The sequence below is a fragment of the Poecilia latipinna genome, unplaced genomic scaffold, assembly GCF_001443285.1.
Source record: "Poecilia latipinna isolate Pla-1442-1.1 unplaced genomic scaffold, P_latipinna-1.0 Scaffold370, whole genome shotgun sequence".
In the NCBI taxonomy this organism is placed as follows: domain Eukaryota; kingdom Metazoa; phylum Chordata; class Actinopteri; order Cyprinodontiformes; family Poeciliidae; genus Poecilia; species Poecilia latipinna.
In genome coordinates this window covers 265607-292463 of record NW_015112986.1, presented here as the reverse complement: position 1 = coordinate 292463, position 26857 = coordinate 265607, and the positions used below count along the sequence as shown (strand labels likewise).

At 38.8% G+C, this 26857-nt stretch overlaps 1 protein-coding gene across 1 annotated transcript; it reads left to right on the top strand.

Moving 5' to 3' along the window:
- The first annotated feature begins 2833 nt into the window (after window positions 1-2833).
- Window positions 2834-26633, top strand: LOC106949928 (proton-coupled amino acid transporter 1). The gene is made up of 4 exons (XM_015036482.1): window positions 2834-2942; window positions 5683-5849; window positions 6740-6909; window positions 24720-26633. The coding sequence occupies exons 2-4, from the start codon at window positions 5704-5706 to the stop codon at window positions 24992-24994; spliced, it is 591 nt and encodes a 196-aa protein (XP_014891968.1). The 5' UTR covers window positions 2834-2942; window positions 5683-5703; the 3' UTR covers window positions 24995-26633.
- The last annotated feature ends 224 nt before the right edge of the window (window positions 26634-26857 follow it).

The following is a 26857-nucleotide window of genomic DNA, read 5'->3' as shown; positions in this document are numbered from 1 at the left end:
GGGCTCTTCTTTTTCAGAGGAGGTGGGCTCTTCTTTTTTGAAGTCGTTCATCAAAACACTTTGGTTGTCCATAACTCAGAAAGCTGGAGAAATCCTGGGATACACGGTCCAATGTGTGCGCCGGGAGAAGCAGCTTCAACGGAAACACCGACTTCACCCGAGATGTTTCAGTTCAGATCGCGGTGCACCGCCAACCTTCATAATTAAGTTTTTAAAATATTTTAAAAAATGAAAAAACATATCGTGATTCATGATCTTCCACACTTGGATGCAAGTAAACAACAAAACGTTCTGATAGTGTTGTTTGTACCTTTGCCCTCTGTATTTATTATTATCCCCAGAATCAGCCTTCTTTAAAAAGCAGCTGCTTATGTCGCAAACAGTGACGCAACTGCACATTATTCAGGTGGATGCGAAAACATAAATCGCCCCCCACCCCGAGGCGACGCTGCGTGAACTGTGAAACTCCCTACATGTACCTCGTTATGTGCGAAAGTGAAGGAGCGTGAGGCGCGCTGAACTGTATGGGAAAACATAATAGGCGCGTCGCCCCCTCCATACGGGGTTTTGGCGCCCCCTCTGGTGCTGCGCCCCTATGCGTTGCATATGCTGCATACCAACTTTTTGCGCCTCTGGTTCTGCTGGAAGATAAATCCTTTCAGGACTCTCAAAGGACCCAGACGTCCTCCATCCATCTGCTTCGGAATGGACTTGATTGGGTCTGTTTAGATTTAAATAACTAGTCTTAAAAATAAAAGCTGTAGATTAAACTAATTCATTATCTAATGCAATTTTCTTCGAATAGAAGGAAAATTAAAATGTTTATTTTAAATGAAATATTTAAGTTTCCTCTTGATTTTCCCTTTGCTGTTAGTAGACCAGATGATAAAATTAGATTTGTTTTTATGTTTTATTGTTCATAAGAGGCATCAAAACTGAAAATTAATTTTTTTTCCCGACCATACAGGTTGGTTTTAAACTTTTTATTTTCTGTTGGATACAAGGTTCACTTTCCTTTGAACCTCCAGCATATATTTGCTTTTATGACCATGTAGGTAAAATGATTAAAAAAGATCAAAGTCTGTAAAAATCTGGATAATTCAGTTATCCAACATGCTTATGGAAGAAATATGGCTGTTCAGCTTGCCTCCTTATCAATTAAATCATTATTTTACTTTTCCAGACATTGAAAAACTCAAATCTAAGCTAATTTAGAAAGTCTGAAAATATTCCCAGATGATGAGGAGAATGTTTTAGTCCTTATGAGGCAAACTGATGTGCTCTAAGCACAGAAATTCAATGTTATTCTTTTATCATCCATCTTGAAATGTTTTTTTTTCAGTGAAGTCACAGGTATGTATCGACTGCTGGTTTGAAGGACATTTTATTCAGTTTTGTTTTCATTCTTATTCTGAAGGTCTCATAATACATCTCTCAGCTGCTCATGTTGTTTACTTAAAACTATTCTCTGGTTAATAAAGCCCCCCCTCAAATCTGGATCAACCATTAACCAACATTAAAACTTCCCTCTTTCTGTTCTTTCAGTTTCATTCAAATGAAACCTAACAACCTAACTTTCTTTGGGAAACAACCACAAAGTAAATATTGCAGTGGTTTAATATCTTGATTCCTAAACAGCAAGATATATCCAGATCAATGAGAATGTCATTAAGTTTGTCGGTGTAGGGGAACGTGGATTTTTGTCCCTCTGCTGGTGCCGATGCAATAGTATGGTAGTCTGTGCGATAATATGACTCATCTTTTAGCCTATAGGAAAAAAAGATCAATATTTTTGTGATTACATTAGAATCAATACTTCAGCTCGAACTTTTATTCATGAAACTTTCCATCCGAACACAATAAAGTCCCAGTTTTCCGTCTCTCCCCGCTGTCCGGCTTTGTGGTTACTAAGCCAATTGGATTTTGAGCTTTTTCTGAATAACAGAACAACCAGTGAAGACAAGAGTCTCCAGATTACATGTTTCCTGGCCTTCGACCATTTCATCATCCTGCTTCTGTGCTTTGCAGATATATAGTACTCGTGTTCGCCGAGGAATGGCCTTGCCTTGAAACGAAGCAATTTCTTGCATCAGAAACCTCACAGAGATTTGGGACTGAGATATGTGACCCATAAGCTGGATCTGCATCAACAAAGTTCAGCAAAACTGAAGGACACTGACTACAAGAAGTTTTACGTTTACTTTCTCAGTTGCTCAGTTTGACTTCTTTATAGTTCAAATTTGTTGACATGTCCTTGTTACACTGAAGAACCGTCCCTGTTTTGTATTTAATGATATAAATATTAAATGATAAATCAATGTTCAGTCATTTGAGGAGTTTAAACTCAACTGAGATCAGAGTTGCTGCATAATGGGAACATTTTTTTTTTAATTAGGGCTGCAACTAATGATTGTTGATGATGCATGTTGACTTTTTTAACAAGTAATAAGAGTTCCTCATATATTATCCAGTTTTTTTTTCTTTTTCTTTTTTTGCTGCTGCTGCTGCAAACAGAGCAGAGTAATTGTGTTAAATAATTGCTACAAACAAAGGTAATTTGCAGGCTTCAGCCAGCAAATGAGTTCAGCAGGCATAAGGTGGGGCGTCCTCCTTGCACAAGGTCTTATTTTAATGTGACTGCCGGTAATCTACGGAGAGGACCCCTTGACTGCAGATTTGATTTGGGTAGATATGAAACAGTACGGCTGGACTTTAGCCGTAATGAATCACTAATTAGCATTCAGAAAGGCTTTGAAAGATGATATCAAATGTCTGGACATGCCTGAAGTAAACCGTTAATCTTTCTTTTCTTTTTTTTTTCTTTTTTTTTGTTACCCTAACAGAACATCAAGCTTCCTATTGATCTACCAAAGGTCGGCAGAGCCAAGGACTACCCTCTGTTTTTTGGGACGGCCATCTTTGCCTTTGAAGGGATTGGCGTGGTAAGTGACCAAGTGGTGATGACGCAATCAAAGAATGATGAGAAATACTTCAACTTTTTATCTGCTTCAGATATTTAAAGCAACCATATTATTTATCTATAGTGTCATCTGTTCAGAACACAAGAATTGGAAAAATAGTGTTTTTTTTATTCAAAGTGCAGTTTTATGATGAGAAACATACCAACCAGAGTAACATTGTGAGTAGTGACATGTGAACAACGCTGCTTTTTTCTAGACGCAGCTAATGGAGATTACATGTTAAAGTTTATGTGTTAAAAGCAGGAAGATATAATCAAATGTAAGAATTTGAGTGAGAATGAAAGGGTCCAGATTGGGATCTGAAGGTAACTGGGTCAGAACATGAACTCCAGCCCTTTCCTGGTTTACAGCTGTACAGACAAGACTGCAGCTCAGATTGCTAAACAAGGTCATGCTGGTTCTGATTGAAAGTTTCAGCATATATCATTCGTCGCACTTTGACACCAATAGAACTACAAATAATAATGATATGCCTGATCAGTCCATGAAAGCATTTAAAATGCTTATTTGTATCCGGAAAACGAAAACCTCAGGATTTAAACACTTCTTGGTGCTTTGTGGCATTTTGAAACCAGATTGTTATTCCTTTGTCATCGTTTGAGTTCAGCAGCACTCCTTCTCTGTCATGTTTCAACTGTTGCATCACATTTATGTCCAACCTTCAAGAGTCTGTTAATAAGTAATTGCACATTGCACACAGCTTTTTCACCTGACTGTAGTTAAAATAAATGTACAAAAAGGTGAGGAGCATTTACTCTAAGTTCATTCAGGTAGATGTGGCGAGACTTTCTGCACAGAGTTTCTATTTGCTTGTCAGAACAATTTGTACAAAGAGCTTTTTTGGTTTGCACATATTTTGTAGATGGGCACAAAAATGGGTTTGGTTTTATCAGGTTCTGAAATCATTTATTCTGACCTCAAGTACACAAAAACACCAGTTATCACAAACACAAATGGTTCAAAGAGGGACAGTAACAACCATTTGCTGCTGATTTAATGCATTCAGTGGAAACATCTTGATTAAAGCAGAATGTCAAAGAGGAAAGATATCAGCATTGACTTTAGAGAGGTTTATGATGACATTTATAAGCTATTTGAAGACCAAGACTTTATGGAGAGAAAGATTTATTCTCAAGTTGAAAAATATATGTAATATTTCTAATATTAGGGTGCAAATTTACCCCAAGATCAGGCTTTTCAATGCTCAAAGAAATGGCCAAAAAGCCCAATAACTCCATCTCGGATGCTACAAACCTTTATTAAAATGTTGAATGTTAAAGTTAATGTTAAATCAGGTTTATTTGTATTTCAGCAGCAATTCAGTTCAAAGTGCTTTATATTATGAAAACTTAATAAATGCATCATATAGTCAACAGTTGTGAAAACCAGTGACAGACATTGTATTTTCTCATTGTTAAAAATCATTGTTACACATAAAATATGTTCCATTTGTTATGGTTCAAATGCAACTTTAAACAGTGGGATTTAAAAAAAAATATTATTTAATTGAACTTCCCTCTAAAATGAATATGGGTTTGCAAAGTTGCATCTCCCTGAACAACTGGACTTCTGGAACCATTTCCATTGTCCAGATGGGGCCGAAGTGCCTGATCATAATTCCAAAAAAACAAATAAGACTTGATAATAATATAAATATATGATCAATCTTATTTATGGTAAATCTTATTTATCAGATATTGTGAGGATTTTGGCAGCCATGAAATTAACCTTGCACTGCCTTGTATTCTAGAGTCAAAGTACAAAATAATTAATCCAAGTGAAGTTTGGCCCAACATCATCAATGAGACCAACAGAACTAAACAAACGAGTTAAAGTGTGCATTTCAGTCAGGTTGAAGGTCTGCGGTGAGACATTAATGCCTCGTTTCCACTGAGCAGAACGGCTCCTCGGTGCTGTTTGCTACCCTTGTTTGTCTTATTTCCAGTGTAAAAACGGCCCCTACAACTGACCTGTACGGCTCCATTCCCAGACCTCCTTTAGTGGTAGGTCAATGGAATAACATTATGGGTAAACTGGAGCTACTGGCGTCACACAACATGGTCGACTGATAGGGGGACAGAAAAACGTTGCTCCTTACGTAAACCACAAAAATAATCCTAGAACCTGATGCCTAATCATTATGTCCTGATGCCCAAATACTGACGGTTAAAACATAGTTGGACTTTCTTTGTTCATGGTGACTATAAGTAACCCTGATTTTGCTCATATACACAGGCATGTGGTGTGTCCACGTGTGTTAGATTCTCGTTTGGGATTTTAATTGGATGTGATCCTGGCAAAAATATCTAGAGGACAAGATCACAGGCCCACATGTTGTTTGTATCTGTTCTTTGTAAAGCCTGCTGATCACATAGATCTCTGTGGGAGCTGTGGATAAGAAAACAAAACCTTCATTTGTTTTACTCTTCACCAGCACAGCATAAAGGGATAAATATAATGCTTTTGAATATGTTGAATGCCTTGAAATGGAGCCCTGGGCTTTTGCTGAAATATCAATGTAAATTTGGGCTTTCCTGCAATGTCCAGATGCCCAAATCAAGAGATCACAGCCTGAGAACAAGAGACTTTTTGAAAGAGTAACTAATTCTAAGCAGACTCCAAAAACTTGTTCACTGGGTTTTCACCTGCTGAGCCGTCTTTTTCATTTTCCTGCCTTGTTTGTGTCTTTGTGCGTTGGAAGGTCCTCCCTCTGGAAAATAAAATGCAGCGGCCGCAGAAATTCACCCAGGTTTTGTATCTGGGTATGGGCATCGTCACGTTCCTCTACATCAGCCTCGGCACCATCGGGTACATGTGCTTTGGAGAGCACATCGGCGGCAGCATCACTTTAAACTTGCCAAACTGCTGGTAAGATAACAAGAAGTTTAGAGAACTTAAAGGATGTGCTGCTCTTTTCCTTTCATCTGCAGTAAAAGATCCAATCCACAGTTTTGAACATAGTATGATGTGAAATGTTTGTTTAGTTTAAGAGAGGAAACATTTTGCATTAACATAACACAAATTGCTTTGTAGGTCTTTACTTTGGCAATGCTGACCTTGTTTAACCCTGAGAATTTGCTTTTAGTGACATGCCTAGATAAAATAAATAAGCTGATGGGAATATGTCAACAGTTTGTACAACCTGGTGTAATTTTAACTTTAGACATATCTCTGATCAGAGATGCCTGTAAAGCCGCCCCACCCTGCCAGGGCAGTAAATGGTAACACTGAAGCTTTTTCTGTGGCATAAAACAAAGTTTTACATGAAACTTTTATTTTCCCCAAAGTTCAGCACAGACCGATGTAAAAGCTAATGAGAAACCCTCGGTAATTAGAAATAAAGTTAGCTGTATAATCAGCATTTCAGAAACAAAGGTGTCATTTTTCTGGCCATCAGTCTGGTTCCCTCTGATGGAAACGCGCCCGCAGTAACGAAAGTGGAACCGAAGTCTCAGACAGAATTTGTTTACTCATTACTTGTTGCTATCATCACAGCTGCAGGAGAGCGACGCCCATTGAAGCGGCTTTTGTGGCTGGACTGATGTTGCGTTTTAGTGGAATAGATTGGCTGTTCAATGAGGTTGAAAACTCAAAGATTGTAATTAGCAGCATCTGTCTCAAATGGAAAGCAGAGACTAAATTATGTTTATGAAAACTACACATCATACAGTTTCTAACTTTCATTTTGTATGCCGTTATTTTTAAGGGAAATTGAGGTTTTGTGGTAATATTTGTGCTGATTTTCTGTCTGCTTGCAGGACGTACCAGGCAGTAAAACTGCTGTATTGTTTCGGCATATTCATCACTTTTGCCCTGCAGTTCTACGTTCCTGCAGAAATCCTCATCCCGCAGATTTTGACCTGCGTGTCGGAGAGATGGGAGAAGCCAGTCGATCTTCTGCTCCGCACCCTTCTGGTCATCATCACATGTAGGAACTCTGTTATTTTATTCTTAATCTTTATACTTTGAGCTGCTTACAAGACATTTATGACGAGTTTTTACTGTTACTGCCACAATAGTCAATCTACAAAGTCACAGTCTGATTCCACTCACCAGTCTGAGTGAAATAGTTTCATATTTTGATGGAGAACTTCTTCATTGAAGTACGGTGCCTTGCAAAAGTCTCGATCATTTTCAGTGACATTGAATCACGGTTACGTTCTCTTACTACTTCTGAGGCAGTTTTCTCTTTATTCCTGTTGTTGGATTTGTTTTTTTTTCATTAGGTTTATTTAAACCAAATTGGAGCAAAGACGGTCAGCATTCTGTTTTACTCGGCAAACAAAGCTGATGTCTGTGATGAACACCTCAAAGTGTTGAAGCTTTTAAGATCTGCGCCTCCTTTCAACAGCTCCCTCTTCACTTTAGCTGAAACGCTCTTAAGGAAAAGAAACCGATTTGCTCTCAGAAGGTTGTTGGTTTGATTGTAAAATAAAAGCAGCCTTTCATGCCTCATTGAGGAGAGTTTTTAGCTGATTGGCTGTTTTAGCTAAATGGGTGAGGCAGAAGTATTGAGCGACTTCAGCAAGCCCCTTTGTGACTAATTACTTCCAGGTGATCCCACAAGTCCAGAGCACTTGGAAGAGCCCTGCTTGTATTTTCATCTTGGCACCACAGATTGGGCAAATTGATCAAAGAATGGACTTAAAGGAAAAAAATAAAGGAGATACTTTTGAGAGACGAGGATTAAAAGTGAACTTAATTGTGGTCTGTGTAAAATAAATTATTTTTGATGCATTCTTTTTCAGACCACCTTTCTGACTGATTTAAGTTCTTCTATAAAATCAGATTCAGGAACCACTGATAATAACACAACCATTAATCTGTGACATGCAGGATTCCCTACCCTGTGCGTTGCTGTAACTCTAATCTAAGGCAGCTGAAATGTAATAAGTTCTAAGTTTTGAGTTGACCTTGTAAACGTGTGTCAGTAGTGGAGATGCCAAGGTGTTTGATTATTGTGTATCAGAACAATATTCTTATATGTCATTTGTTGGTTGGAAAGACTAAAAGGACAAATGCAAACTCTGTGTCTGATGTTTGTATCAGGACATTTTTTTTTTCTTGCTGTCAAACATTTTGTTAATGGAGGAACAGACTTCTAATTGTGTTCTTTTATAAAATAATGCACATCTTCAAACATGACTGGACATATGAAATAGCTAATTGGCTAATTTTATGTCTTGTCCCTGCTGATTCTCTGTCAAGGGTAATCCAGGCTTTAAAAGTTGCATAACTCTCCACAATCCTCTTAAAAACTTATTTGCCCATCCCAGAGAACCTGACAGAAGTAAAAGTTTGTTTCTCAGTTCAAATCCAGCAATGTCGTCTTCTTATCTGAGCCTGAGCTCATTTACGTCAGACCCATCCTCTGGTTGGACCAGTAGGCCTTAATTTCAGAAATGATAGCCTCTCTTTGCTCCAAGTTAACGTTGAGCAGAACATTCATCTTTTTAGAAGCACACAGCTCACAGCCTATCATCCATAAAGTCACACAGGTGCATTAGTATAAATGACATGAACGTCTTCCACATCTGCGAAGACACTGTTATTTTTGAATGCAAAAGGTATTTTGGAGCAAAATTTTTTTCTTAAGTAACCAACCAAAAGTGTGTTTTCAATGCAGTAAATTTTTTCTGGACTTTGAGCTCCAAAACCAGAAACTATACTTTTAAAGTTTTGATTGATTGATTGATATAACTCTGCAGCCTCTCACACCCCAACGGTAGTTAAAGCAGAGTAAATGAGAATGAAGTGTGAATATAACCTTAACAAACTGTGAAAATGACTAAACTTATCTTGCATCCCTTAATATTTTACTTCTAAACATCAAAGGTTTCTTGTATTTTCCTAAAATGATTTTTATGTTTTGATCTCTTGAGCAATGAGGATGAGGATTTCCAGGTTTTATGAAGTCCTTTCACACATTCACTGTAAACATTGATGGTTTTTTGCTCTCATTTTCCTTCAAGTTTTCATTCTTTAGTACTTTTCAGTTAAACTTGTCTTAAGCGGTTCAGAGTGTCCTTTCAAAAGGCTCCACTTGTGGTGGCTTCAATTTGTTTAAGTGTCTTATGATCCTACCACTAAGAGCAGAAAACGGTTTGAAAGTATTATTTCATTCCACAATATTTCTAATCAAGACACATTTTGGGCTTTTCCTATTATATCAGAAGCATAAATAACCAGAAATAAATAAGGGAACATAATTAAAACACACCATCATTGGCCCTTTTTCAGTTAGGGGACTTTTATTTATTAATTTACCCTTTATTTAACTATGTGAGTTATTAGCAACAAATCCATCCATCCATCCATCCATTTTCTGAACACCCTTGTCCCTCAGTGGGGTCGGGAGGGGTGCTGGTGCCTATCTCCAGCTAACGTTCCGGGCGAGAGGCGGGGTACATCCTGGACAGGTCGCCAGTCTGTCGCAGGGCAACACAGACACACAACCATGCGCACACACACACACACCTAGGGGCAATTTAGACAGACCAATTAACCTAACAGTCATGTTTTTTGGACTGTGGGAGGAAACCGGAGTACCCGGAGAAAACCCACGCATGCAGGGAGAACATGCAAACTCCATGCAGAAAGACCGGGAATCAAACCCAGAACCTTCTTGCTGCAAGGCAACAGCTCTACCAACTGCGCCACTGTGCAGCCCCTATTAGCAACAAATTTATATTTATATTCACAACCTTGTGGGGAGGTCATTTTTTTTGTCTCAAATAAATAAATTCATTGGTTTTGTCAATATTTTAAGTGATTTAATCTGATGAGCACATAATGTAAGAATATTTGTTGCACTCTTTAAAAAAAAAAAAAAGACAAATGGATGAGGAAATAAAGAACTCAGCCGCCCACACATGTGGCTTCATTGTGCTGGACAATGTGTCAAGTTGATGGAGATGAAATTCCTATATTCAATCAACAGTTTCAGGCACCGGTAAGCATTTCTTTGTATCAGACGTCGAACTGCAGTCAGTCTCTCAGTAGGTAATACTATGCTTATTTCAAGTGGGAGGTAAAAAGAAGACGTTGTTCTCATGGAAACAAAATGATAAAAAAAAAAAAAAGGATTGTTGTTCAGCGTGACTTTCCAGCTGCATTCAGCTGATCCACATCAGAGCAGAAGCTCTAATGCATTATGTCTGTGTGGAAGGTATTCATCTGTTTATCTTCATGTTTGTGTTTTTCTCAATGCTGGCCTTCGTTTCTCTTCTTCTGGACTAATATTTGATTGGCTGTGCATCTCAAGGAGCCTGCGTGTTCTTCAGAGCTGGTTTGTTTGCAGCATTGCATGCAAGTGTGCGTTTGCTTCCGGGAATCGGTTCGGCGGGAGAGGTGGCGAGTCAGTGGGAATTAAAGTCGGCAGCCTAACAGCCACATGTCTTTTCCACTTGCGCTCACGAGTGCATGCCGAGAACTACCTGTTCTCATTCCTGACCCGCTTTCAGGCAGCAGAACACGCTTCCCTGTAATGGGCCTTTAATAGATCAACGATTGCTATTGATTACCATCAGGCCAGGACTGCTGATTCCTTAACTCTGCTGTCACTTTGCTTCTCTACTGTCTGATGTTTAAAAGCTCATTCTCCACGTGCGCTAAAGTCAACAGGGGTGTAAGTGTGTTTTCTCATTAAAGCTGCATTTAGGCCTGGTCCGTTAATTAGAAAACCCCTAATAGTTTATGCACTTAATAGATTAGCAGATATTTAAAAGTAATCAGATAAAAGTTTTAGTCTGATTGATGAAGATGAAATGTTTTCTTATAATCTCTGAAAAGCAGAAAACAAGCAGAAATCCAAATCTTTTTGGACTTTACATAACGTGAACTTAGCCTGGTGGTTCTGGTGTGCGATTTGAAAATGGCTTTCTGTTGACGGTAAATGTCACAGGTTTGACTGATGTTCCAGGTCTTTTTCTCTCCTCCCAGATCCACCATGATTTTACTTAAGATCTGTTTTAACTGGCAGAGCTGTAAAACAAACCTAGCTGTCACTCGTCGCTACAGCAACAAAGCCCTTTCTTTCCCTGCCATTTGTTTCAGTTTGGGCTCAAACGGGCAGATAAGAGGTAGAAGAGAGGACTGCCCTGAGCAAACACTGCCCCGTCTCTCTCTGCCGAGCTCTGATTTGACTTGCATTTTCCCTGAAAAGGTCAGTTTCTTTCAATGCTCTGAGATTTCTTTTGAAGTGAGGACTCTTTTCTAATTTGCCACAGATGGGCTGAGAAACGGAGGAGCTTGCTGTTGCTGCTGATGCTGTTTTGAATCAAAGAGCCTCTGAGTGGCAGTGGTGGGATTGAAACATGGCTTTACCTTATTCTGTGTCTCTCTACACAATGTCTGACAAAACTACCCGAAGGCACAGTTCTTGAATTGTCACATGAGGCTAGGTGTAACTCTCAAAGACAGAAACATTAGGTTTCATTAGGGTATTTTGGACATTTAGTGGCAGATAGAAGATTGCGTGAACAACTCCACAGCAGCAAGCTTTGATGTTAACGTTTGAAGTTGGGGTTGATAACTTATACCTATACGTTTTTTTATTCTCTTGTGTGAAACCTTTAATCAGGCTTTGCCTCCTGTGGAGATGGGAGCGCCGTGTCATTGTTAAATTATAAAAAAAAAAAGCTATATGTTGAATTTGTGATATCTGCCAGTGAGTCTTTCACATCAGTGTGGAAAACTTTTGATCCCCTCGTCTTTGCAGAAAGGTTTTCATTTTGTCTAATTTTGGAGTGTAGACCACTTTTTGGAGCTGATAATCTGTGAAAGTAATGTCTTTTTGACCTTGTATCTCATTTGTTCTTGAATTTATTTAAATTTGGTTATAAGAAAATACTAATGTGCTAAATATTAATGTGACCAAAGCTACTTTTCTGTTTCCATTAAACCACATGAGGTGAGATTTGTAAAGTTATATCAAAGATGACATGAAACATAGATTTGTTGCAAATATTACATCAAGCACAATGTAATATTTGATGCAGTTTTTAGAAATGTCTCTTGACCCAAAGTTCGACTGGCTGGGTCAAGAAACGCCCAAAGGAATGAAACAGATTCTGTAGCAGAGACTCGGTAATCATTTTTGGGGTTTACGTCTCACTCTCCTAGCGTCCATATAGACAGTATAGCTGAGAGCAATTTGCACCAGAAAACCTCTCGCCATCCATGGAGCCTCAAGCAACAGATTGCACCAATTTCACCATCACCTTTTTTTTTTTTTTTGACAAACAACCCATTTCTATGGGAGAAAGGTTCATATGCAGCAGCAACACAAAGTGTATCCCCATCATGACTCTTCTTCAAGGAGATCTAGCATAATCTAAAACAAATTGTTTCCCATAATACATCTAAGCACATAACAGCCATTCGTCTTCATGAGCTGAGAAACCAGCTCAGCGTTCTGTGCCGGTTTTGGTCGTTTTTTTCTGTTACCTTCGTCTGAGTCACTTTGCCACAGGCTTGAGGTGAGCAGCTTGCGTGTGTTGCTAAGCTGTTGATGGGAACAGGAGAGGACACATGAGGATGTGGCGTGAGCCTCCTCTTCCTCTTTTCTTCTTCTTGTGCTTCATCTGGAGCAGTGTGGCACTAAGGTGACGTTCCAACTGGAAAGGAAGCTGCTTGTTGGACTGTAGTGGTGTATTATTTATTTCAAGAATGTGATGGGTGCATTCACCTTTGCAGGTTGTGGAGCATGTTCCCCTCTGCGTTTTGCCCTTTTGCTTTCTCCGTCCTAACTTTCTGACTTGCCTTCTCTCTTCTGATGGAGGCTGGATTGCTTGAATCTAAAATGATGTTTAAATTTTACAAAATCTAAAGATCTTTTTGAAAAGATTTCTAATCTGCGATTGGGCCTGAAAAGTAGTTGAATATCCATGGTTTTGTACTGGGGAAGAGATTTATTTTTGATACGTTCTGTAATGAAGATTCCCTGAAAAGAAACATAATTTCCTTAGTACCTCCCATTTATATCCAATTTACAGTACTACCATGTTCAGTTGATAAATAATGCTAGCAAGTTTAAAAACCATGAGTTTTGGGTTGTAAACATTTTCAATAAAAATCCAAAGACAGAACACGAAGGTAATGGAAACAACTGCTTAGTTGATAGCTAATCCAGAAAAGTGACTCGACTAAACACAGGAGTACTTTCAGTGGAGAAAGGAGGAAAAAAAAAAAGCTTTCAAAAGGGGAGAACAAATTTAATGGCAGTCATAAGCCATGTAGGTTTTTATCCAGAATTGGGTAAAAGCTGAACACAGAAACACTAAGGGAAAGAGAACGTTCAGTTAAAAAAAGAGAACACAATCGAAATTCCAGCAGTAGCCTAGCAATGTCTCTGTCTGCAATAGAAGCATCGCTAAATACAGAAGCACTGTGCAAAGAACACTTTCTATATAAAAAAATAAATCATACTCACTAAAGCAAAACATAACTTCATCAGTGGTTCATTCTAGAAAAGAAATGAACACATCGATGCCTGATGCTAAAACAATGTGTTCAGCATCGTGTTTGGATGCTGAACACAGAAGCATCGTGCCAGGATTACCTTCTACAGAAAGAAAAACCAAGAAAACACAAACGTATGTTCAACAATAACTGCAGATTATGCATGAGTCAAATGAACATAGTGATTTATGATGCGTCTATTATAATTTCATCGTTCCAGAGTTAGTAATCTGTTTATATCATATTCATGTTTCTGTACTGTGATGGCAGTCGTTCACACTTGTTCCAGGAAGGTGCCAGAAGGAAACTGTTGAGGTGACACCAACTCATTCAGTTGTTGGCAGAATAATTGAGCGCAGTACGGTTTTGCAAAGCACCTTATTGTCTTGTTGACACAAAAATCTGTCTGCATAGTTTTCAAAAGACAGCAGCAATAAGCGCTGAAGGTCACATCTGAAATATTTATCAGATCACATCGCATCTGAATGTTTCAAACTAGACCCGTCTCTAAATGACGGCCTCTGTCCCTAAACAACCCAACCTCCTGGCTCAATTATCATGTCACATGACACAGTCAGCCAGAGGATCTCTGTCATTACCAAGGATCTCCTGCAGGGTGGGGAAGGTCAGACTCACCCTCCAACTCTAATTTTACCTCCCGTCCTGCTCCTCCTGTCCTTTCCTCTCCATCCTCAGCTTTTTCTGCTCATATTTTGCCCTCAGGTTTCTTCCCTGTTTATAATATTCAGCTTAAATGTTTCATACACTTTGTAAAGTATAAAAACTGCTCAGTATACAGAAGTCTTAATGTATTGTAACCTGCTTTTCAGGTTTAGCTGCAACAATGGGCTCATTTTCAACCTAGCGATGTTTAAATATTTATTATACATAACATTACCAGTATATAGACTTCTTAAAAGCCTGATAGTTAACTTATTTCTTTTGTATATCAATCCCGTTGGTGTTTTGTTTTGTACATTATTATACAGATCTGCATCATTTATTTAGTCTTCAAATTACGTGCATCAAAACTCCTTTGTAGTCATATGCCACCTTCAGGCAAAAACATTGGCTTTATGTCAGGAAAACATTGTTTTGCGTTTAGCTTTTGTGTTTTAAATATACAAGGTTGGTGTGAATATCAGATGTGCACAATAGGATAAAGTTTATGTTTGTAATGTCAGAGGGGAAAAGTGTTTCAAGGACTTGCATCAAGAACTTTACCAGCATACACATCATGTTTCTACGCCACAATTCCTCTTAAAATCCTACAAGAGTTCATTTTTTCTCAGATTGCAGGACACAGAGAATGGTAGTTTGGAAAAGTGCTGGCTCTGGTAATTAAAGCTTCTCGTACCCTTTCTGAGCCCCTCAGAAACCCATAGTGGCACCAAGGACTCTTAAAGCAGATGGGTCAGTGTGATGTGGAGCCAGGAAAAGGACAACAGTCCCTCTCTGATCCTTTTTGCTCGTTTGTTCTCAGCCTCGCTTGTTGAGGAGATAAAGTTGAGAGTCTGCTGGGAGAGTCTTTACCTGCAGAGCTGAGCTCTTTTTGTCTTTATTGTCTTTGTAGTATTCTCTGAGGTCCTTACAGCCTAATATGTTTGTTGTTCAAAGAAGAATCAGTTCAGCTTTTTGTTGGACTTTGTTAAACAACAGCAAAGGCTTTCTGACGAAGTGTCCACTTTGTTTGCTTAGTTTTCCATTAACTGAGCACACTGCAGGCGTAAAAGATTTTCCTGCTGACAGAGAGGGGTGCTCGAGGTTAAACCCCCCCCAAAAAACTGTGTTTTGATGTACAAAGTAATTACATAATCAAAATACTGTAGTCAGAGAGAGGAATATTTTTCTGTGGGGTTTAAAGTTAGTGAGTTGGAAAAGAGTTCTCTGGTAGAAAATGCAACAAAAAGAGTACATTTACATACAATTATTTAAATATATAATATCTACTTATTTTAAAAATAAATTTGGCACAATATTCCAGAATACTTCAAAGTGGATACTGTCTGTCAGGGTTCAAAGATTTATTTTCTAATTCTTAGAACCTCCTAACTTTTTTCTGGATTTTTTTTTTCCTCCAAATGTCATTGAAAGTTTCAAGCAGCAGTAATCATATAATCATAACCGTCATAGTGGTTATGTCCACTTTGAATATACAGTCCTTGCTCCAAAACATATATTTTCTCTCAATATCTTGGAAATTCTCAGACAACATTCATTTTTTCACTCACATTGCAAAATCAGAAATGTGTGATGAAAACAAAGATGTTTCTAAGGAAATTTACTCCGATTATAAAGTCAAGTACTTGTAGCAAAAAGTGGCAGTTGCCTACAATGATTAGGTATTGTACTTAGGAGATATGCCTCTGCATATTTTCCAAAGTGTCAGTGGTAGATTTGGGGTGTTTTTCCTGTATCAGAGCATCTCCTGCGTCCAGACTCAGCATGAATGCCTCAAACGAGGCCAAGAATTGTCTGATTGCAAGATTTTGTCTAAATTTCCTGAAATATAATCACATCACAAGAAGTCAGAATCCAGTAATTAAATCGTTTTGAGTTGAAAACTTCTTTCGATGGTCCAAGAGGAGATTCTTTGTCTCCAAGCAACGCAAAGAGTATTTTTTGTGTTTTCTTCTCCTTTTCATTAGTTTTCTGTTATTTTTCTTTCTATTCTCAAAAATGCCTCCTCCAAGCCGACTCCCTGAGCTTCTTACTGCTATTTGAAGGACTCCAGCACATCTTTTGTGTTTGGCTCTTTTATTTGCCGTCTTGCATTGCAGGTGTCACACAATGAAATGTTCCGTTTCCAGCAGATGACATGGCAGCCTACAAAGGTCTTTCGTTGACATTTTCATGTTGTACAATGAAGCTCACAAAAAACGCAGGTCATGGCGCTGCGGTACCATAGTGTGCGCTTTTTGTGTATCAAAACTGCCTTTTGTTAAAATATCAAGAATGATTTAACAAAAGCAGGTAGAATTTTGTAGTTTTTGTTTGTTTACATCTTGTGGTGACAACCAGTGGAAGTAAACCTTTGCATGGCATGTGACTTGTGTATAAATGAATTGTTTGACTGAAATTCAAACGTATTAATTCACTTACAGGAAGAAAACTTTTTAATTTCTTAAATGTCTTGTTCATTTGTCATCTCTGTGATCATGAACCATTTTGTTCTCATGATTTGATGTGACCTTTTTCAATCTTACTCGGGGAAACACAACAGCTTCCGCTGTTGCCCGGCATTTTATTTTTCTCAAGCTGTACGTCATTCTTTTCAAAAACATGGTTTGCAGGGCAGATTGGATGAATTGACTTGTGAAACAACCCTCCAAACAAGCAGCAGACGTCTTTATTTATCATTCTGCTCTGTCCTGAAATACAATTCACCTGCAATCATCTTCCACAATTGTCATGTTTGCAGCAGAAGGTAAGAATTTGCCCTGCATTTGTTTGTAATTCTTACCTGAGGGCAGTGCAATGGCTTCTTCATGCGGAGGCAATGCGCATCATTTTCTCAGTTTTAGATTTAAATTCAAATGGGTCCTCAAGGCTGACGGACTCTTTATTTAAAATCTTACTGTAGACGTTTGTCCTTGCTTTTCCTCCACATGATTGTACATTTTAATATCTTTTTTTTTCCAGACTGTAAACTATTAAAGAATAACTGAGCTTCATTTCAGAAAATCTTCCCTCGTCCTAACATATTATTTTATAAGTGCAAAATGCTACAAATGTCCACCGCCCGGAGCTCATTACATACAGGAAATCCTGAACCATGACTGTACATTGATTTCTTTATAGAAAGAAGTGTCCAGTAGTCAGATTTACATGCTGCTGAGCTTTGATCAGATACAGCTGTTTTCCTGAGCACAGTTTGTTGGTTCTCTTGTAGCAGAGAGTTGCATGTATGTCAGTTTTACTCCTACAAATGAATTCAGAAATATCACAAACACAACACCTAAAATCCCTGGTTTTTATTTTGCATGCAGTTGCCTTAAAGTTATTTTGTACCTCTAAGAGGAATTACTGGTTAAATAAACTTTAAATAAAAATAAAATGTATCCCCGTAACAGCAGGAACAGATTATAGCCCCTCCAGCAAACTGCCACCTCCTGATTAGACGAATCTTCACTCGCGCTCAGAGGGAACCGCTCCTGTTACCTCGTATTCCTGTAATTTCAAACAACCACCAGCCACGATGAAATAAATGGGCAGCTTCAAATTGATAACTGGGACAGAGCATCCTGTTTCCACTGCCCCGTTGTTTCAATTTCTCCTACAACCAACCCCACTGCTGAAACATCCATTGTAATTTTATAAGAAGTTGTTTTCTAAAGAATCGTCAAAAGTTTGTAATTACACAAGAAGAATTTTGCTTCTCTGGTGATTTTGTCTTGAAAAGCCTCGTCAGGTGGAAAACCAGTTTGTTGTTTAGTAAATATATTTTTATGTTGTGCCAAAGCTTTGACTGCTGATGTTGAGGAGGGCTAAGTGTATACTGAATATAACAGAACTATGTGTTTGTGTGAGGCAGATTTTATGCTTCATTTAAAAGAAAATGAAAACAAGAATTTAAATTATAGCTTACCTGTTAGAAACTATTTTTTTTAATTCCTACAATACAGCCACCTGTATTTTTGTCACCCTGATCAGAACTGAGATATTGTTTGTCAGTCCTTTATTACAACCTTCCCATGATCAGATAGATCCTCTTGCAGTGCATTGTGGGATTAGCAGTCCTTTCACATGCTTCCTGTAATCAGTCTTTCATGACTGGAGGTCCAACATCATTAAAACAGATGGATATATTTTTGGTCAATTCCAATTAAACAATTTAAAATCCTTGTTTTTTCTTTTCTGCCAGGAGTTGACAAATGTTTCAGGAAGACATTTTCTGTAAAACTTGTCATGAGAATGGTTTTCTAAAAAAAAAAAAAAATGGTACAACTGAAGAAAGTTCCCCTAAAGCAAAACTGTGAAGTGTTTAAGCGTCTCTGGAGAAGTTTAGCTACCTTTGTCAGCTCATCTCAGTGCAAAAGAAACATTGACTGCTGACTCAACACAGTGATGAAGGAGGTGGGATGAGGGAGGTGAGCCAGAGGTTACATTGTTAGAGGAACTGAGGAATGGAGATGGGGAGAAAACAGACTATTCATTCAGAGGGGGTGAATTTGATGCCAAGTAAATGATCATTAAAGATCAAGCTCTTTTAGCTGCACCATGTACTCTGCTTGCGTTAAATGCTGCAGAGAAATAATGCATCAACATATTTATTTTAGCTTTCTCACCAACGCTTCCTAGTTCATACATTGTTTATTTTAAAAGTTAATTATAACTATATTTAGCTGCTTTTTGAGTGGAATATCTCTGGATCCAGCTCGGAGTTCATTACTGTTAATGGCATGTGGGAACAAAACATGAACTCATACTGTCTAATTACTATGGCATAATTCAGAACACCACAACAGTAACAGTACAACAGTAACACATTGTTTGGTAGCCAGCAGCAAGGACTTCAGTATGGCATTGAAGGATTAATATTAGATGGGGGGAAATGCAAAAGTTCACAATGTATGTTTGCTTCTGGCAAAGTCATTCTGATGTTGCCATAAAAAAGGGAAGCGTTTTCTACCAAACTGGTTCCAGTGATTAACTCCAAATCTTGCCTTCATTAAGGCTTTGCTTCCAATAATATGGTTTCAGTTGATTTATATAAAATTGTGTCACAGATATGACAAAAAGGGAATATATTTAGAGTAAAAGTTAACTGTCTGAAGTTTCAGGTTTTTTATTTTGGACTCACCACCATGTTTATGGTTGCTTGGTTTGGACATACTGCACTGTGCAACAGTTTATAATCTGAATATAGTCAACCTCTTCAGGTTTTTTTTAGTATCTGTCATTTTTTATGGCCACGGTCAACTCAGTTTCTAACAGAGTTAAATCCAGCTAAGAATCCTTTACATTAACAAGAAAGTCTATAAAAATGTTAATGCAATTACTCAGAAGGTCCTCAAGTCCCAAATTAGCTTTTGCCCCGTCATTAAGCACCATTACCTCTAAATTGCACCAAAGTTTGTCAATAAAGGCTGAGTAAAAGTCCTGATTTACATAACAAAAATGCTCTCTGTCAAACCACATACTTTCTGCTCCATCAGGTTTTCTCTGAGATTCGGATGTTCAGCATTGTTTCAGTGAATCTCTATTCAGAAAGAGCTTCTTTCACTCAGAGTGTCATTATTAACAGTAATGTTTGTCATTATTATTATACTCTTACGGACTCCTCTCCAGAAACAGTTTGGCTGTAATTGAACTTTCAATTTAGCATCTTTTTACTTTTCTTTAAGGAAACGCCTCAAAAGTAAGGGCTGAATGAGAATTCAGCCTCTTAAATAAGACTGATTATCTTCAGAAGTCACTTAGTGTCATCCTTTTTTAATTAACATTAGTGAACAACGGCATCTTAAAGACCAAGAAACACACCAGACAGATCAGGGACAAGAGTGTAGAACAGGTGAAAGTGCGTTTTGATCATGAAATAATATTTTTTGGATAAAGTTTAGATTTGGAGCATAACTTTTTGTACAAAGTACTTTAAAGGACAATAGGCTTGGTTTCTGAGAACTTCTAATGCTGTCTACTGGTCATATTTTGAAAAGCTCAGTGAAGTTTTCAGTGACATTTATGCTGCCAACGGGTGGAGCACACCCTCCCTGAGCTCATTAATATTAGTTTATGCAGGTACCAACTGCTCAGTTAAAAGATGTGAGCCTTTCAGGCAGACTCAGCAAAGGTCCATGTTTTAATGACTTTCAGTCCACTATGCAGCAGATCAGCCAACGTTGGGTGAGCGAGATGAAAGTCTGCTCAGGCCTGAAAGAGCTAGAGGCAGCTCCGCTTGTTTCTGGGTGGTGGCTGCTGGTGGCGAGGTGAAGAAATTAGACTGCCTCCAGCATATTTTGGTTGTCTGTGGAGAAAAGAAAGCTAAGAGCCTCCCTACCAATCTCTAATCCAGCCTTAGAGCATCCCTACTACCAGCCGTAGCTTCGTGGCTTTGGTAGTAATTGACTCTGTTTGCCTGTAGAGCTGTCTTTTTCTCTCTCTCAGTGGATTTAAAAACCTGTGGGCCCGGTTCAGAAACCGCCTGCTGACAGTTTAAAAGCTGCCAGCTCCTCTCCCTCCAAGTCTCTCCTTTATTTCCTTCTTCTGGCTGCTTAATTGAACTGGCCTGGCCAATCGGTCTGTTGATGCTGACGGGTGGGAAGAGGAGAAAAAAAAATTCCTTGACATCAGAATTTAATCTTCTTTAATAGTGCAGCATCTAAAATGTGGAGTTGTGAAAAATATTACTCAAACACTTTCTCAGTGCAAAGGTTGTGGATTTTAACGGTTTCAAGGGAATGCACAAGGAGGTTTCTTGTGTTGCTGCCTGGAATTATCCACAGAAGAATGGAAAGAGGAACCACTGAATGATTTTAAAATCTGTTTATCTCAGATTGTGTCACAGGCTGCAGAAATGCTGGATCTGTGTCTTAAGTTTGAGAGGAATTGATACCAATACTTGGAATTGAGTGGCAAAGGGATTCTTGGGTGCAGTGATTGTCTTCATGAACTCGGATCACGTATTTCACGTCTAACCTTTTCCTAGGGAAAGGCCACTTCTGCCGTCTGACACAAGCCTCACATGGACGCATGGATTCAGGATCCCTGGCCATGAGAGACCTTGTTCCATGTGTGGCTGAGAATTTACCCACCGTCCTTAAGCCACCTATCTCTCCTGTTTCCCTCCTTTTTAAAAAGTTTTTGTCATACATGCTGTGCAGAACTCCCTCTTGTCATCCCGAATCTGCGGTGAGCAGATCGTAACATTAAGCGTTTTCTTTGTTTCTGAAGTTCCTGAGCTCGTGCGGAAATATTAACGTGCTTGCGTTATTTCGACTTCAGCGCTTTGAAGCAGTCTGATGATCCGTTTGCTGCCTCTCTCAGGGGACAGCAGCAAGCCTTTTAGAAGCAGCCCTGTGGTTTATTTGCTGTGAAAGGCTCAGCATATTCTTTAAGTAAGCTGGTCCTCCCCTTCGTCCTCCTCCAGAGTCGGATGTGCCTTCTTTGATGCCCTGGAAAGCTTTATATCTAGGCTAAAGAACCGCCTTGGACTGTGTATCCTGAGCAGTGGCAGATTTGCTCTACATGAACATTTGACACAGGGGAGTTGTGCCGTGCTTGTTACATGAAAGCTCGACCTTGCTTTTTGCCTTTCAGTATAACTTGACAGACCTTAACATGCAGTGGTGAGCGATTGATTATAGTTCAACGGGGCTTTTATGTGCCTGGTGTATGAACAGAACAAGAACACCTGCTCTGGCCCGTCCTCCCTGCTCACCGCAGAGGAGATGCTGACGGACTCCGTGGAACAGTAAGACTTCTCTTTTCCACATGTGAATCGTTTACTCATGTGCAGAGAGGAGCAAACACACACACACCCACACACACTTCTGCTGTGACGAATGCATCTCCGCGTCAGAGGAGGTGTTTGTGCTTTTGTCTCTGTAGCAACCACACAAGGTGACTCTGATCCCTGATGGTTTTAGCAGCATGGTCTCCGCTCCGTCCGACACGTGAAAAACAATCCCAACAATCAGAGTTTCATGCTCACCCAGTGGGAGTCCCTCCTCCATTCTAAATTTGTCATTTTCTCCTCTTTCTCCCTTTCATCGTCATCTGTTTGACCTAATCCATCTACCTTTTTTCATCAGAGAGCATGCCACCTCATTTCTCTTCTGCCCCTTTATGTTGTATTCCTGACTCCCAAGCCTTTTCTTTGTGGCGGAAACCTAAAAATTAGTCACTTGTACATTGAATTCAACCAATCATCTGGACCATCAACTACGCATGATCGTTCTCAGTCAAATGGCGGAGTAATATTGCATTCTTTGAACACCAAATATCAAAAGAGCTGGAGAGAAATTGCAGGATCTGCTTTGCAAGGCTGAGTTTGTATATATGTGCATTACTGAAATGCTTGAAATCAAAAAGCATTCCACCAATAATGATACTGTTTATCCTGAGAGGCAGTTGTAAGTTCTGACGTCAAACCTGATGGACATAGAAAAGAAGACACATTTCTCTTCTAGAAACTATCCTAACCTAACGAAAAGGTGCCCACAACTAACACGACATTCTGGGTTAGATAATTTATATAATATTAAGTTATAAATGTTGTAAATAGGCAAATACAACTATTTGAGCTTTCATTTAGCCAGCCACTCACTGAAGGCAGCAAAATCTGGAAAACCAAGTCCAGGAGGAAAGGCAATATTCTCCAAAGCAACACTTTCCAGGTCATTCTAAGGGAGGCGTCCGGATCAGACGCCTGAACAACCTCAGCTCACTCAGAACTGACTTCTTTTTGGTTTCGGTTTGATTGAGGACCAAAGTTGCAACATTTCAGCTGGTGCACTTTATTTTCAAACTACTCTGTGCCAAACAAACCAAACCCTTTGCGTAACCTGTTTACCCCATCGCCTGTGATGGCGCTGCACCAAGAACCACTGAAGGAAATGACACAAAAACTTCTGAAGACACTTTTTCAGAAAATATAAACAAAAATGGAGTGACATCAGATTTCAGCGGTTGTAGGATGTTTCTTTTGTCTTTGGTAAAAGACCACGGCCCATTTTTCCCCACTAACTATAAACTTGAGCGTTTGTTTTGGTTGTATTTACCCAGAATGTCCTGAGCTGTAATTCGCTTCCTGCTTTTTAAGCAGTCTCTGGTCGTCTTGGCATTCACTGTGTATTTGGACCGCATCACTTCAACTGAATCGAGACCTAGGTTTTTACAGAACAATGCTCGTTTCTTTGGACCACTGAAGAGTTCAATTTCACATTCACATCCTCCCTAATAAATCACCTTCTAGGAAAATGAACTAGAGTTTGTTTTAAAATGGATTAAATGTGATTTTCACTCTTAAAATTACAGAGCAATAACTCTACAGGCCTGGAGTTGCAGACCTTTGATTGTTTCAGCGTTTCAGGTCCTAACTGGGAGGTCAGACTAAAAGCAAATGATGGCAGACTTCAGTGATTAACGAACCTTGCCCATATTAGGGGACAAGGAGCGTCCTCCTGAAATGTGACCTAGGACCAAGGCTCAACACCAAGCTCCTGGTAGTCCAACCTTGGCTCCTGTGAATTTCTCTGGTTTACCATAAAAAAAGCAACTAGAAAAATCTGCTTCATGAATCCCTCAATCTACGATGCCAAACATCTCCTGTTTGGCATTGCATCCAAACAGGAGATATGTTTGGATGCAGTGCCGCCCGAGTGGCAGACTACTAGCAAGACATGCTAATTCGTGACTTTTTTCTGAAACTTGAACTTCTGCATCAAGCCATTAGCAGAACGGCTATGTGCAGGGAGAGTGTAAATAAAAATATTTTAATAAAAAAATGTAATTGGTGTTGAAGAACTTGCTTAGAACTCAACAGTAGTAAATAAGTCTTAATTGAATGTTAACGTTATTGTCGTCAAAATGGCATCAGAGCGGTGATGTGCAGAAGTCTGGTTCACGCCTCTCGTTTCTTTTCATTTGCCTTTGAGCAAGACTTTCTTCTTTCTTTAAAGTTGTCTTGATCAAGAGTTGTTTTCATGCTTTCTGAAGCTCCTTTCAACTCTTTTCTTTGAACTTTGACAGCTTTTTCACTCATTTTCAGAGCTTTTACTCTGACCTATGACTCATTCAGACACTTAAAAACTCAAGGGGCATAAATCAGCGCTGAGTCAGCATATTGATAATTAAGCAAAGAACCAGTTTTAAATGGATTCTTTAGGCTGTGTAAAAAGCAAGATAATTTATTTATACGTTTAACTGAACCATCCCCTCTTTCACAAACATGATCACAAAGATGAGACCCCTTTTTAAGGTAGATCTTTTTACTTTTAAGTCACCAATTAAGCCTGATGTCAACGCAGATGTGAGCTTTCAGAAATGAAAACTGCAGGAGGTGTTGAATGAAACTCATCTGGGTCAATATTAGTATAAGGACTGATGATGTCAGTTGGATTGACTGTAGAAGCCTGGCGTTGCACTTACAGAGGAAATACATGAGGGGGAAAATTACATCTGAACATACAGAATTTAAGCTTCGGAAGCTACAGGTTTAGCATGCAGCTTTAGTTTTTTTTACAGCATTTGATCCATTTAAATCCTGGTAAATTCTAGCATTATCTTAGTCCTAAATCCTAGTCTGAACACATTTTTACCCTCTCTCCTCTCCAGGTGCTCTCGCCATCCTGATCCCGGAGTTGGACCTCGTCATCTCGTTGGTCGGTTCGGTCAGCAGCAGCTTCCTGGCTCTCATCTTCCCGCCCATCCTGGAGATCTTAGCCTTTCACACGGAGGGTCTGTCGCCACTGGCGACCATCAAGAACCTGATCATCAGCGTGGTGGGGCTGCTCGGCTTCCTCTTAGGAACTTATATTGCCGTCATAGAAATCCTAGCACGAAATAATGTCAAACACGAAGAGACATTCCACACCTACATGGTGCAGTAGGACAGACTGTTGGGCCTTTCAGGCCAGTTTAAACCATTTTATTTTATGTTTTTATTTGCTGCTGTTGTATACGTATTTTAATGTAATTATGTCACAAATGTGCGAGTGTCACGTTAAATTAATTACAGCCATTAGTTCAGTCCAAAAGTCATTATAAATACCTGAAAGTAGAAGATGACTTCATCAGATTTTTAAGAGATTAAGAGCATTAGAGGTAATTTATCATATTAACAGCCTAAAAATATTTATGTAAATTCTCCAGTCAACACATCAAACTACCTCAATAGTTGTTTTTGGTTTTAACTCCCAGATTCAGAGCTGATTCTGATTGTTTTTCACCTCAACCCAAACATTTTCAAGTTTGCAGCTTTGAGTGGTTTTTAATCACCATCTGACATCTTGACAGGAAGAAAACCTTGATAAAAGAAAAATGCACTTTGATTTATGCCTTATTGAATAAAACTGCACTACTTTGGCATTTTTCGGTGACACATTGAGCAGTTTAAATAAAAAAAATAATGTTTTGAGAACAGATTAAGGGTTATAAACCAAACTTTGCATTATTTGTGCAGTAATTGTGCTTTTTTATCTTCGCTTATCAAATCCATCGATGTATCTCTGGTCAGATGTTTTAAAGATAAATATATTTAGCCAAATTGTGACTAGGGGGATATTTGGAGGATATTTTGCACTCTGTATATATCAATGCAAAATATCCATAAAATGAAGTGACTTGATGCTTACTGACCTAAAAAGATGTAATATTTCCTCCAGTGCAATATTACCGTGTTGAAATGTTGGTGAAAGTAAAGAGAATTTCTTACCGCCGCTATAGTTTAAATTTTATTTAGGTCAAAGATTGAATGGGTGTTTTGGTTCCTTTTATACTTATTTTTTTTTTCTATTTGGGGATTTTAACCATTGAAATGTTCAGCAAAACCATCACATCTTGAGCTTATTCTCGGTTTAAACTCTGAACTATTCAGAAGGTTTTTGGTCCAGGCCACATTCATAGCTGTACTATGATTTTCAGATGTGCAGTTTATGCATCTTAAACAGAGTTATCATTGTTCAACCAGTGTGGCTCCTGTTATTTATCTGGGTTCACATTGTGGGATTATTTGGCATTTTCAGCCAAAATCTAAAAATAAGAAAATCTCTGTTTATCATTAAATGTAAATCATAAAGTAAGCAGTGGTACTTTCTGGGATAACCATGCAACAGACTTCTGATTCTTGTCACCCTGATATGAACTTGTGCTGCCTCCTTTTTCTCCTCCTCTTTTTCTTATTTTCACCATCTAACTCCATCAATATGCACATGAACAGCTGAATCTTGCTTTTTGTATATTGATGGACTAATATATCCGTCTCTTGCAATCATGTTGCAGTAACTATGTTGCCTCCATCTCACTTCAAAGTTTTTTCAGAAATGTTGTTCTCGTTCTTTACGTTTATGGTGAAAGTAAGCTTTTCCAGTCTATTTTTGTGCAAACATCAGTTGCGATGATTTTCTGCACTGCAAATATAATACAAGCTTGAACCTTGTGCCGGCTGTGCTGTGCACCGTTTGCCCCAGTCACATCAGCCTCACTAACTCTCTTTAACTTTGAAATATTACAGGAGATTCATGAGGGGAATCTCCTGTAATGCCTTCTCATTTTCATGAGAAGGCATATTTTCATGCCTTCTCATGAAAATGTATGAGAAGGCAGAAAATGATTTTGAAAATCATCCAATGTTCAAACTTTTCCTGACCAGAGATGACAAACATTTACAATCTACAGGTACAGGTTGTAAACGTTTTTTTCTATAATCTTGACAAGGATTTGATCAGAAGACAGATGAAAAAGCTCAATGCCCT